The sequence below is a fragment of the Pelecanus crispus genome, chromosome 1, assembly GCF_030463565.1.
Source record: "Pelecanus crispus isolate bPelCri1 chromosome 1, bPelCri1.pri, whole genome shotgun sequence".
NCBI classification, from domain to species: domain Eukaryota; kingdom Metazoa; phylum Chordata; class Aves; order Pelecaniformes; family Pelecanidae; genus Pelecanus; species Pelecanus crispus.
The window spans coordinates 81590041-81604709 of NC_134643.1; the positions used below are offsets into that span (position 1 = coordinate 81590041).

General features: G+C 46.0%; 1 protein-coding gene across 1 annotated transcript in view; it reads right to left on the minus strand.

Annotated features, from left to right (window-relative positions):
* The window catches only part of LOC104035854 (protein mono-ADP-ribosyltransferase PARP12), a 30393-nt gene extending 20386 nt beyond the window's left edge, over window positions 1–10007 (minus strand). Inside the window, exons 1-5 of the mRNA XM_075716835.1 lie at window positions 9718–10007; window positions 6121–6253; window positions 876–1128; window positions 649–765; window positions 200–268 (exon numbers count right to left, since the gene is read on the minus strand). Of these exons, the coding sequence (XP_075572950.1) occupies window positions 200–268; window positions 649–765; window positions 876–1128; window positions 6121–6253; window positions 9718–10007 (862 nt within the window). The remainder of the gene's footprint in view (window positions 1–199; window positions 269–648; window positions 766–875; window positions 1129–6120; window positions 6254–9717) is intronic.
* Window positions 10008–14669: the final 4662 nt, after the last annotated feature.

Sequence of the window (14669 nt, forward strand, 5' to 3'; positions counted from 1 at the left end):
CAATCCCAGACTACTCCCCATTGTGCTGCCCAATGCTTGGGCAGAAATCTCAACAATCCTCTGCAGGCCGTCCAGTACTATGGCTTTCAGCATACATAAGATGTACTCCGACTACCACAGGGAGCTGTAAGGCTGTGTGAAACGAAATCCCAGTGAGAATCACTGATCTCAAGACTGGAGGGTTAGAAACAATCCATACCTTCATCTTTACCTCCAGCTCCTGTTGGCCACTCGTGTTGGCTCTGACCACGTACATTGCTGTTGGGACCTGCATGAGAAGACTGAATGAATCGTACTGCTGGACCAGAACCTCAGGTAGCTGGCAACATCCCAGTTTGTGTGTTGAGGATTATGTCCACCACACGTATAATTTTCCACTGGCACTCCACTGCTGATATAACAGATCAGCAATAACAGTTACAAATCCCAGCTAGTCACAGTTATTGGCAGCCACTCAATAGCAATTTTGCATGCAGTATTTTAGGCAACAGTAATGCAGGTCTCCCCCCAACATGACTCAGCCATGACTTACTCCATTCCTGAAAGCAGATCAATGTCAGGAGGGAAAAAAATACGTACCTGTTGTAAGAGGGGAAATAGGAAAGCTGATACCACATGGAAGCAGCTGGTACTTATCTAGATATTTACCTTCAGAAGGTGGAGTATGCAGTGTGGAGCCCACTGTTTGCAATGGTACCTTCGGTTCTCTATTTCTTGTAACTGCCGGTTTTTTCATTAAATATTCTCTTGGTTTGTAGTTGTGTACTGAAAGCACAGAAAGCATGATGGGGTTTAGCTGTGATGTAAGGCAAGAATGGCTTCTACCTCTATCAGTCTCAGAATCCTACTTAAACTCAGTGTTTCTTACAACTTACTTTTCCCCTTCTTCAGTTCCTTGCTAAGTTCTATATGCTTGTGATTATATATAGCCTGCATGTTTGAAGCTATGTTCCCATCAATGCCTCCATTTTCCAACACTCTCAACGCATGGGTATCCAAGAGGTTATGGGACCTTTTGCATAGAAGAAATCTACATTCCCCATGGAGAAAATGTCGACAAATATGAAGCTTGTTGCAGTTGTTTTGCTGGCTGCAGGTACCATCCTTTCTGTTGTAAAATTGGCAGACCTAGAAGTGGGGAGGATAGATACAATATGAAATGGATAAAGCACGTTAGAATTAGTAATTTTTTTCTTTGTTCTATAGGCATGCAGCTTTAACAGCAGAAAAACTGTGACTAAAAAGCACATGTTCATTGTGACTTCTTTAATCCGGACAGATTTCTTGCATGGAAGAGCAGGCATTTTCAGCTGACTCATGCATTTTCAGTTTTGAAATTGTGCAGAGTTTTTTTCCAAGAAAAAGAAAAGCCAATCCAACAAACATTCATTTTTGGCACTCCTAAGCAAGACAGTTACATAACAACTGACTGTTTTACAGTTACTCTATTAAAAAGCAAAATAAATAAAAAAAAAACCAAAACAAAACCGTAACAAAGAACAAGTGTATCCATAAAAACATAAATACTGTGTCGAAGGAGGTATGATTTCATGGAGCTGAAACTGCATTTGCACTTCCTATTTGTAAAGCTAATTCTGCATTGAAGACTTGGGCATCTAAAAATTATAAGAAGAATGCTTTGAGATTAGAGTACATATGGAAAAAGCAACATGCTTCTTTATCCATCTGCTCACCAAAAAAGAGATATGCAGTGAATTGGACCCAAGGAACAAGTCACACACCAAAACTTCCTTCATATTGCCCACCAAACACCACAGCAACACTTCTGCTCCTGCAGCACAGAGGAGCAGCCCATAACAAGAAAGCTGCTTTGAGGAGGACACACAGGTGTCTGGCAGGCAGCCCCGACATCACACCAGAACTGTCACAGATCTCTTCCCAACCCCTGTTCCAAGCAACAGAGACCATTTTTATGCTGTGTTGCAACTGAATATATATAGATTTATATATCAGGTAGGGAATTAGAGATTGCTGGGATAGTAGCGCTTAAAAGACTAAAAAACCAGGCCAATTTCAACTGCAAAACAACTCTTTACTGGATTCATATTCATTAACCCATTGCCAAAGGCGAGTTCTTCATTGCCATCAGTCAGTATCATGTACAGAACAATTAGCCTTTACAAACTTACTCTAAATTAGGTGAGAGCATACAAAGCCACGGAACTGATGTAATTTCAGTAAGCACTGATGGCTACTATCCTTGATGGTTCTTAGCCTCCGAGGGAAGCGGAAACCAAAGAGGGTTGTCTTCTTTCTTCCCCATCTTCCCTCTGTCATTGTGGATACTTTATGCTTTGCTGCCCCTAACACTCCAAAGAATGCATTCATTTGCTTTTAACATCTTATTTTGGGGATCTGGACTTGTTCTGGTTTTGCTCATTCTGCTGGATTATTCTGCTTCCATCAAACACCCTTCCTGCCTGCTCTGCAGGATTTTAGTTTCACCAGAGATCTTGCAGATTTTACTTCTACATGTTTTCCTGCACCCTGTTTGCACAACTATATCACAACTTTCTTTCTACCCCTGTCCTGGTTTCGGCTAGGATAGAGTTAATTTTCTTCCTAGTAGCAGGCATAGTGCTGTGTTTTGGATTTAGTAGGAGAAGAATGTTGATAACACACTGATGTTTTAGTTGTTGCTAAGTACTGCTTATGCTAGTCAAGGACTTTTCAGCTTCCCCTGCTCTGCCAGGTGCACAAGAAACTGGGAGGGGGCACAGCCAGAATAGTTGATCCAAACTGACCAAAGGGCTATTCCATACCATATGACGTCATGCTCAGTATAGAAACTGGGGGGGTTGGCCGGGGAGCAGCGATCGCTGCTGGGAACTGTCTGGGTATCGGTTGGCGGGTGGTGAGCAATTCCATTGTGCATCACTTGCTTTGTATATTATTATTATATTGTTATTATTATCATTACCATTTTACTTTATTTCAATTATTAAACTGTTCTTATCTCAACCCATGAGTTTTTCCTCACTCTTACTCCTCCAATTCTCTCCCCCACCCCACCAGGCAGCGGGAGTGAGCGAGCAGCTGTGTGGTGCTTAGTTGCTAGCTGGGGCTAAACCAGGACATTATGTCATGGGAACTCATGACAATATGGCATCAGACAGACCTTTCTGGTGGGACCATGGCTTGCTGTGCAGAATTCCCATCTGTGGTGAGGGTCAACACCCTTGTTGTTCTTCACATCTTTATAGTAGTTTTCTGGGGAAAAACCCAAAGCTATTGCTCTTCTATCCATCTATTTATCTTAAGCATCATGCGCCTTTCTTAATGACAACCAAAAGTACAAGCACCTGCCAATGCAAAGCAATTATTCACCTACTCCAGAATTTTGGGTAAGTCACTTCATTTTCCTCTCCTTCATTTTTCCAACTTTGTCCTAGGAGAATGCAGAAAGGCATGTACAGAGCACTCTAAGATCTATGTATCAAGAACATATGCAAGTGCCAGGTAATGACAAACAGTCTTGCGGGAAATGCTGTGCAACTTCAGTCACTAAAGAACTCAAATCTTACACCACTGCCAAGGGATGGTCTTCCTCAGTTGAAGAATGTTGCTCTATTTTGGGGGCCCGATACCACTCAAAGTGTTACCTTCATCTAAAATGTATATGCTTCATCTGAGTGCCTACCTAACAAGAAAAATAAGTTAAGGCTTTAAATATGCACCTTGTTTTTCCATCCCTGCAAGTGAAGGTAACTGTTCAAGTTACTAAGCTGGAAACAAACAGTTAGTCCAACATCCACCAGAGACAGACAATCAAGCACAAACTAAGGGCTGTGACATAAACTTATACAGTAGTCCCTTGGTTCAAAGAAGTAATATAGTTCACTGGATGCTTCTAGAAAAACTTAAAATCACTGCTTTCTTAATAGGTCTTTCCCCCACCCAATCTTTCCCCCTTAACTTCAATATCCTCTCCTTTCTAGAAACTTTCTCCTCCAGGAATACTGCTAATCAAAACCAGAAGCAGAGAGCACAGTTTGTCACGCAGCCTAAAGCTGGTTTAAGAACTACTAAAAAAAGTGTAAGACTTATGCCAGACACTGGTTTTGGGGGCGAGAGCATAGGAATTGCTTTCATGCTTGCATCTTTCTGCTCAAGAGAGTAGCGGGGGGGAGGGGAAAAAAACCCAACTAAAATACAGAATCAGGTAAACCTGAGAGACTACTAAAAATAAAAACATTTTCTATGGACCATCCATTACACAAAATTTCACTTTAGGGTAGTGGAGATACCAGCCACTTAAGTTACAAAGTGACGCTCCTAGAAATTTAAAGACACTGAATCCAGTTAAGGGCAATTTTGTAGAGCATCTAGAGGAAAAATGCATTAAAAGATGATGTTAGTATGCCAGATGAAATTTTTACATGGGAACATCAGAATAAACTACCAAACCAGAACAAAGTTCTGCCTCAGCTAAACAGGGAATCCCACTAATTAACTACATCAAGAAAGCACACTGCCCCTTGCATTTGCTAAGAACAAAAAAAAAAAAAAAAAAAGGAGAGCCAGAGAGAAAGTGAGGGAAAGTATAAAACCCCCTGATTTTGGGGTGCTGTTGTGTTTTTATTACCCTGCACCCCAGTTCAGGTCACAAAAGATGAGAAGTTCCTCTTGCTTGACAGCTTCATGCATGCCATTTGTCAGCACACACAGAGCCATTTCTAAGCATCTAACATCAGCATTTCTAAGCAAGAAACAGCCAACCTGGCTTTCACATCCCTTTCCCCAGCTCTCAGGTTTATGAATGGCCTGCATAGGTCACTGTTTGCCATTGTTTCTGCTATTTTACTCCATAATACGAGTTAGGGTGCTCAATTAGAGGTAATTAATGATGGCTGAAGAGATCTATAGACAAGAGCTTAAGAGTAACACCAATCAATGATGGTTGCTATTATCTGCTCATTACTAGGAGTAATTAAACAAGAAACTCTTAAGTTTTAGATGCAGCTGAGTGGGACAAAGATATTATTTATCCTCCTTGCTCATCACCACCATGCTCTTTGAATCTGCCAGCACAACATATTTTAAAACACTACAAAAAAAAGATCTATTTTGTCAAAGCCCAGAACTGCCACAGCAGGGAATAAGAAAACAATAGAACTGTTATGCCAACAGATCTGTGGAGATTATAACCTCCAAAAGACAAGGGTAACAGGCAGTACTCTGGTAATTTCTTAACCAGGAACAGCTGTAGGCAGAACAGGATATCCTTGGCTTTGAAACAGCCATACCTTGAAGACAGCACTGCCTTATACACACATGCAGAACCAGAATGGACTGTTCAGCCAAATTTAACAAAATCAATGACTTTCATACAAACGAACAAAGGTTGCTTCATAGGAAATTAGTGTACAAAAACTCAGTGCGCTTTGGAAGGGGCAGACTTCACACAAAACTGCAGTCACTTGGTCATTTTCTCATAGATTTTTCTCACTCACCTATACTCTCAAGCACCAAAATGTGCAGGCCTACGTAGGCTGGAAAAGGAAAGGGGCGCGTGCTTCCTAGTCTCCATCATCTCTTGGAGAAAAGCCAAGAAACTGGGTTTGGTCAGGCCCTTTATCCTGTAAGCACGTACAATTATTGTGATCTTTCACCTCTGTCTTGCTTACCTCACTGTTTCTGGTGAAGTTGCTGACTTTTTCTGTTTGTTTGTTTTGAGTAACTTTATGGCTATCCTGTTGGGATAACGCAATGACATGCAAAACAGGCTGTAGCTTTGCTGTCTGCTTCCTCCTGTCACACGGCAGAGCTTCTGCTGACAAGTCATAGATGACATGGCCTTACCAAGGTGCAAACCTTGTGGTATTTGATGTAAGCAACACACTTCTCGGTGTTTAACAGTTTTACTGCTGTTATTTCTTTTGGTTACAAGTACACAGCACTTTCACAACGCTTGCTCCATATTGTTTCTTCTGGTGCTTTCATACACAGCCATTCCCATTCATACTTCATTCAGACTAATCTTAAAATTTCTGTTACATATCTTAACAGCTTGAAATTGAGATCAGACCTCCACCTTCTCTCCTGCCCTCTCCCATTCCTAATTAACAAAGCTTCTCTTAAGAAATCAGTATAACTTACATCAGGGAGGAGGAAAGGATCATTTTGGAGAAGCAGGACTCGCAGCTCATTCTCATCGAGGCCAGACAACTCATGAGTCTTTAGAACTTTTTTGTTCTCAGCATTGATGATGTCGTGCGAGTACTTACAATGCCTGCAAGGAAATACACAGAAATATTAATGTTTACTTTTTCAGTCAAGTTGATTTAAAGAAGAACCTCAGATAACATTGAGCTTGGGAAAAGTCATGAAGAGAAAGGCAGTTTGGCAAAAGTCTCTGTGAACATTCAGATGGTCTCTAGCTACAGAATGGACCAAACAGCATAATAACTCTGTGAAATACAGTAGCATTATTATACTCATTTTAAACATCGATGTGGCCAGACCACTTCTAAGAAAGCTAGCAGCACAGATTTGAAGGCAAGTCTGTCTACCCCGCACTTTCCTCCACTCCAGTAAGAGGCAAGTCAAGTCAGATGCTCTGAACATCTGAAGGGAAAGCTAATTTTAGAGGAATACATCAACAACAGTGGAAGTTGCAACACCCTAGATTTTGTGAACGTAAAAGGTTGTTGTCCCAGGGATGGCACGTAAAGGAAAGATGCAAAAGTCTGAGAGTGCAAAACAAAGAGATAATGAAGCTGAAAACAACACAATTTGTTATCTTTGCTGGCTGGGAAGTCAAAAAAAAAATTAAAAATCCAAGAGAGTTCATTAACTTCTGAGTTTCGGATAAAGAAGCAATTAAAGGACAATAATGAAGATGCTGGTGCCACTTACTAACCCAAGAGAAATGTCTGAAGTGAATATGAAATAAAGAGTGCCTTTTTTTTTGCATCTATTTGAAAAGATACTGCAAATCAGTAATAAGAGGAGAAACACAGTCAACCTGTGCATTAATTCAATGCAGTAAAATACAGCTTCCTTATGTCTTGCTCTTCAAAAGCATGATTTGATACAGCCTTAAGACTAGACATACTCAGCCAATAAAAGTACCTGTTAATCCATCAGACTCAAGTCTCTGTTCCCTTTATCCTTTTAGCCTCTAGCTAACTCCTGAAACTCTCCTCATGAAAGCTTTTTTTACCTCATGCTGTACCTGATCCAATCCTTCTGTACAGACCCTTGTGTAGACATTTCGCACCTGACCCCCCGCTACCTGCTGGACACATTGCTTTGTAAGCAAATAAACAAAAATGCGAAGTGTGAAGGGCAGAAGTGTGCCATCTTTGGTCCTGAGAAATGATCTTCTAAGGATACTAGATTCTGTAGACACGCGATTAATGGCTAGGAAGGTAGGAGAGCTACAGAGTATTTGAGGTGGAAGCCATCACCAGCGTTCCTCCATAGTTAACTTCAGATTCCACTGACAGTCACACAGTGATCTACATCACTTGAGTACATATTTCTAAGTCAGAGATTGAAACAGTCCACAAATACAGTGATAACCAATCAGCTGAGTTTAGTAACACATCCAGAAAACAAAGCAGTGAAAAGTTACTTGCCAGACACAAAGTTAAAAATGGGTTTAACTGGACTAAACCCCTGATTCCACTAGATAGGAAGACCCCAGTAACTTGAACAGACTTTTTTTCCTTCAAAAAAATCTAAACCAAAAAGGATGCAAGATCTGGTAGCAAGGCTAGTGTCAGGGTTTAACCCTAGTCTGCAACCAAGCACCACACAGCTGCTCACCCGCTCACTCACCCTCCCCACCTCTCCCCCGGTGGGATCAGGGAGAGAATCGGAAGGGCAAAAGTAAGAAAACTCATGGGTTGAGATAAGAACATTTTAATGATTGAATGATTAATTATTTTTATTATTATTAATTAATTAAAATTAACTATTAATCAATTAATGATTGAAATAAAATAAAATAAACCAAAATAATAATAACAATTATTAAAAATTGTGATGAAAAGGAAAACAACAAAAAAGAGAGGAGAGAAACAAAACCCAGGAAAAACAAGTGATGCAACCGCTCACCACCCGCCAACTGATGCCCAGCCTGTCCCCAAGCAGCGATGGCTGTCCCCTGGCCAACTCCCCCTAGTTTATATACTCAGCACGATGTCATATTGTATGGAATATCCCTTTGGCCAGTTTGGACCAGCTGTCCCAGCTATGCTCCGTCACTCTCGTGCACTTCCTCACTGGCAGAGCATGGGAAGCTGAAAAGTCCTTGACTTAGTATAAGCACTGCTTAGCAACATCAGTGTGTTATCATGTTATTCTCATGCTAAATCCAAAATACAGCACGACACCAGCTACTAGGAGGAAAATTAACTCTATCCCAGACAAAACCAGGACAGCTGGATTTTTACCTTATCAGTTAAAAAATATTCTGTCTTGACCCTTGTGGTTCACCTAGCAGAATTTTTGTCCCCTCATTTTAATCAACCTCCCTCCCAGGAAAGGCATACGCTTCCTTTATTAAGACATACATTTTAAATACTTAGTGCTATTGAGATGACAGAATGGTTTATCATTACAAAGGGAATCACCTCGTTGCACGTTGTAGTTCACACAGTCATCCAGCGCAAGTGTCTACATGCACTTGAAGGTATTTCTACCAGTGAATCACACAGAAGCTTACCGTACCATCAGTAAAGTGAGAAACAGTAGGAAAATCTTAGCATCCTAATACTTTGCTAGTACCATTCAGTACCATTCTGAGATAGACACGGCCTTTCCCCTCCATCCTCTTTCGATCCAAGTGCACAATGAGGTGTTTTGCTGGGGCAGAAAAGGAAGAATCTGGTGGGGTATCAGCCTATTACTAACACTGCAACAGCGCAAGATCTGGGGCTTGGGGGCTTAAACTGCAAATTCTTCCATCAGAGCTCACTATTACCATTGATTGGCATGGAAGAGCTTCTGAGTTTCACTTCTGTGTTTGTTTCTGGTTTCCTTTATTGGGTTTGTTTTTTTTTATTTTTTAAACTAGGTACCGCCTTTGGTCCACCTGTGCCTAGAGAGGCTGCTGGGCCTACCCTTCCTGTGGGCCCTCCGTACCTCCAGAAAACGGGACTGATGTACATGGGCAACCAAACACTGCCTCTCACAGAAAGGGCTGTAAGCAGAGCAGCACCTTCCAGCAAAATTAAGCTTTCGTAACTTTCTCGATTAAAACCAGACAGCATGCTAGCACTTTGCTTTTCCTTACCAGAGAAATATTTGTAAACTATTTCAGCCAGAGGCCAGCGGGCTGAGGGATGGCTGCGGCAGACAAGCGGCTTTAACAAAAAAAGGTGATGCTGACAAACACCACCACCCCTCAGCGAAACTGCAACCCACCGCCGCACTCGGGGCTTTCACCAAACCAGCGAGAACAGCAAACGAGTCCTCCGCCAGCCAGAAACGCCCGGTACGGGCCCGTACCCGACGGGGGGGGGCCCCGGGCCTCCCCCCCTGCAGGGAGCCGGGGGCAGAGGGGGCCCGGGGGGGAGCGGGCCGGCCGGCGCAGCCCAGGCGGGACGGGAGCGGCCGCAGGCTGCCGCCGGGCCGCCCCGGGCCAGCCCCGACGGCGGGCGGTGCCGCGGAGAGAAGCCCGAGGGGGTCGGGGGGGTGTCGGGGGCCGCCCCCTCCCCTCCGCCCCGCCGTGCCCCCCGCGCTCACCTGGGCCCCAGGTTGCACTTGCCCATGAGGTGGAGCTTGCAGAGGTGCAGCCGCTCGCAGCCCCCGCACTCCTTGCGGACGCAGAGCCGCACGGCCGACACGGCCAGCACCTCCGCGCCGCCGCCGCCGTCCCGCAGCACCAGGAACCGCTGGGGACCCGCCGCCGACAGCGTCGCCTCCAGCTGCTGGGCCGAGAGACCGATGTGCTGCCGCAGCTCCGGCAGCCCCAGCCGCCCGCCCTGGGCGCACAGGGTCTTGGTGAGGAAGCAGCACACCGCCGGGTCGCCCATCGTTCCCCCTCCGCCTCGGCCGGCCGCCGTGGGGACGAGACTGGCAGCGGCGGGGCGAAACCGGGAGGGGGGCGAGACTCGGCGGCCGCCGCCCGGCCGCGCTCGGGAGGAATCGAAACCGAAGGCGCGGGGCGGGGCCTGCGGCCGAGGGGGCCCCGACGGAGCGCGGGGGGGGGGGCCCTGAGGGAGCGCCTAGGGGACGCCGAGGGGGCCCTGAGGGAGCGCCGAGGGGATGCTGAGGGAGCTCTGAGGGGGCTCTGAGGGCTCCCTGAGGGAGCTCTGAGGGGTCCCTGAGGGAGCACCGAGGGGTCCCTGAGGGAGTGCAGAGGGATCCCTGAGGGAGTGCAGAGGGGGCCCTGAGGGAGCTCTGAGGGGGCCCTGAGGGAGCTCTGAGGGGGCCCTGAGGGAGTGCAGAGGGGGCCCTGAGGGAGCTCTGAGGGGGCACTGAGGGAGCGCCGAGGCGGCACTGAGGGAGCTCTGAGGGAGCTCCGAGGGGTCCCTGAGGGAGCTCTGAGGGGGTCCTGAGGGAGCGCCGAGGGGTCTGTGAGGGAGCTCTGAGGGGGCCCTGAGGGAGCGCCGAGGGGTCCCTGAGGGAGCTCTGAGGGGGCACTGAGGGAGTGCAGAGGGGACGCTGAGGGAGCACTGAGGGGGCCCTGAGGGAGCTCTGAGGGGTCCCTGAGGGAGCGCCGAGGGGTCCGTGAGGGAGCTCTGAGGGGGCACTGAAGGGGTCCTGAGAGAGCTCTGAGGGGTCCCTGAGGGAGCGCCGAGGGGGCACTGAGGGAGCTCTGAGGGAGCGCCGAGGGGGCACTGAGGGAGCGCCGAGGGGTCCCTGAGGGAGCTCTGAGGGGGCCCTGAGGGAGCTCTGAGGGGGCACTGAGGGAGCGCCAAGGGGTCCCTGAGGGAGCTCTGCGGGGGCACTGAGGGAGTGCAGAAGGGATGCTGAGGGAGCTGTGAGGGGGTCCTGAGGGAGCTCTGAGGGGTCCCTGAGGGAGCGCCGAGGGGTCCGTGAGGGAGCTCTGAGGGGACACTGAGGGAGCGCCGAGTGGGTCCTGAGGGAGCTCTGAGGGGGCCCTGAGGGAGCGCGGGGGGGCCCTGAGGGAGCACTTAGGGGTCCCTGAGGGAGCACCAAGGGGATGCTGAGGGGGCCCCAAGGGAGCTCTGAGGGGGCCTTGAGGGGACACCGAGGGACCCCTGAGGGATAAGGTGGGAGCTGGTGTGAAGCTGCCGCCAGGCCCAGCCGCCGGCACTCAGCACCGAGAGGGAAGCCCAGAGGCTCCCTCGGCTGAGAACCACCCAGGATGTTGTCCAAAACTGATGCTGCTATAGATGTCCATTGTAAAGCCCTAGCCTAACTAACTAAGCTATACAATATGCTTTTGTTTAGTTAACGGATTGTCTGAGAGCAGAAGTCTAGGTGACCCTAAGTTCTACAATATGCTTTTGTTTAGTTTACAGGTTGTCCGGGAGCAGAAGTCGAGGTGATGTATTACTGACTCGATCAGCAAACCACGAGAAGTTGCTTAAGATCTGTCGAGAAGGAAATTAGCGGAAAGGTAATTCTGGCAGGGGGAGAGTGCAACCACCAACTCATGAGCCCCCTACCACAATTACACCCCAGACTCAAATTGAAGGACAACTGAGTGTGCTCACTAATTTATGTACTAGGTGAAGAGTTTTTAACCAATCATAACACTGCATATGTATTAGGGAGTCAAATATGGTAATGAATGTGTATATAGAGATGCTAACTTGATGATTTGGTGTGCTAGCATTGTGGGAAGCCACCTAGCACCCAAACTTGAGCAACTTTCTGAATATCTCGTCTCAGTGTGTGAAGACTGGCTTATTGCACACCATGTAAACGAGCCCTGTTTAGAATCATAGGACCATAGAGTGCTTTGGGTTGGGAGGGACCTTTAGAGATTATCTACTCCAACCCCCCCGCAGTGAGCAGGGACAGCTTTAACTAGATCATGTTGCTCAGAGCCCTGTCCAACCTGACCTTGAATGTTCCTAGGGACGGGGCCTCCACTACCTCTCTGGGCAACCTGTTCCAGTGCTTCACCACCCTCACTGTAAAAAATTTCTTTCTTATGTCTAGTCTAAATCTATTCTTCTTTAGTTTATATCCATTATTCCTTGTCCTGTCACAACAGGCCTTGCTAAAAAGATTGCCCCCATCCTTCCTATAGGCCCCCTTTAAGTACTGAAAGGCCACAATAAGGTCTCCCTGGAGCCTTCTCTTCTCCAGGCTGAACAACCCCAACTCTTTCAGCCTGTCCTCGTAGGAGAGGTGCTCCAGCCCTCGGATCATTTTTGTGGGCCTCCTCTGGACCCTCTCCAACAGGTCCATGTCCTTCTTGTGCTGAGGACAACAAGGAGACAAATCATGCGAGAAGTGATTGAAAGGGGTGTGGGGTTTTCTTTTTTTTTTTTTTAAATGCCGGGTTCTTTGCTGTTTCTGATGTTTGAATTTGGCAATGAGCTGCTGCCTGGATGAAACTCCATATATAGTATTGTTATCAGTCCCTATATATCAAGTATGGATCCCAGGCTAGTCCCTCCTAGAGCATGTACATCAAGCAGAGCACAAGTGTCTGCTGAAGGATTTCCTTGCCTCCCTGCTAACTTCTGCTCTCTCTACCTGTACATAAGACTGACACAAACATAGCACAGAGCATTAAGCCTATAAGATAGGAGAAAAACTTATCATACCCAAATAATTATAGTATTTATGTAGCAATGCCATTACTTTTCTTTCTTTCAGAATGGCAGTCAGCTGCTGATCAAGGCTGGTTGGAGAGTGGTGTCCTGGCAGGGGATGTGAAGCCGGGAAATGGCCAGTTCCTTAATGTTGAGGTCAGGCTTGGGAGGGTCTGTGGGACTGGGGAGAACCACAGCAAACAGTGCATTGGAAAGATGGGTAGAGGGCCGAGTACTAAATCCATTCAAGATGAGTTTTTGTATTCAAACTGTTCAGTAATGCAAGCTTAAGAAACAGTAGGTATCAACTATTCCCTCTGGATCAGAAAGTTAACTTCAGCAGTAAAGTGAATGCCAGCCTGCGTTGCTTGGTGCTACTGCCTAATCTGAAAGGCATGCAAAACTACAGTCGCTCTACGAACAATGGCAGTTCACATCATAGAAAGAGAACCACCTCAAGGAATGGGACCAAGGTGGTACAGTCTGTTGTTTTGCTTGCTTTCTTGAAGGGAAAATGGAAGGACCTTTTCATCGGGCATATCTTCCCATATTTGTCCTCTTGCTATTATACCTGAACAAATGAAGTAATTTAAAGAAATCAATAGAAAAGGAGAGGTACAAGGAGGAGTTTACCACATCAGTTCTAGCTTTAGAAAGGTAGATTGATAGTTCTGGGTAGGCATGCATATGTGCATTCTCAGGTATGCATATGTGCATTCTCAGGTTGTCAACAGGTTGTCAAGGATGATAAAACTCAGATCCATACTCAATGTAGTTTCAAGACTGACTGACAAGGTAGAAAATGATTCAAACAGTGAGTCAGCAATGTATTGCCAACTCCAAACAGCAGATAATAATAATGAATTGGGCAAACCTTTCAGTCATTTGCTTATATTTGTCTTCTGTTTCTCAGCCAGTTCCAGTGAAAACATGCATTTATGCATCAATTCACTCAGAAATCTGAACTATGTGGGCAGAGGAGCTTTACTGGATACTTTTGGAACAGTATTAACAGCATGGAGCAGGAAAGCGAAATGAAACACTGCAAGCAGGAAGAAGCTGCAAATACAAGCAGGCGTGTTCTATTCTACACTTAAATACACTTAAGAAGGGTTTTGGATCAGTCCTGAGGGAAAGCAAGCAAAGAAACGTTACTGGATTTACTCTGTCTGTTAATATATTGTTTTGCAAATACAAATGCCCCAAAAACTTCACTTCCTTACCAACTTCAAACAGAACCAGTTTATGTGAAACAACATGATGGGGTGAGGCAGAAGGGATCACTGTATCGAGGAGTCCCGAATTGGGATTATTTTCACAGGGCAGCGAGTGATTCCAGCCTTAAATATCAAGCCATTTGCTTAAAGTTAGAAACTACTGAAAAAGTGGCTGGGTTGATGTAACCTCTATCTGCTGCTAAAAATGTAATGCCTGTACATCTTTCTCTCTGGTGTCCTCTACTTCCAGCTGTAAAGTCTCCTTGTTTGCCTTGGCTCTGGAGTTCACCTGACTCCTTAGTAAGCTGAATCAGCTTTCAGAGAATGGAAACTGAAATGTCAGTTGGTATGAGTCAACTAAGAACAGAAATGTGTGCGTGTAAGCACCAGAAGAAACAGCAGAGCAAAGGTTAAAAGAATGGCCTGCATTGATAACCAAACACACAGTTTTAGGCAGTAAAACTGAGAAATATGTCGTTTCTCTCAAACCAGGAAGACCTGCACTCTGTAGCATAGACAACTTGTCTGCGGAAGACCCTACCATAGAATCATAGAATCATTTAGGTTGGAAAAGACCTTTAAGATCATCCAGTCCAACCATTAACCTACACTACCAAGTCCACACTAAACCAATCAAGGGTAGACTAGACTAAACCATGTCCCCAAGTGCCACATCTACCCGTTTTTTGAACATTTCCAGGGATGGTGACTCCACCACTCTGGGCAGCCTGTTCCAATGCTT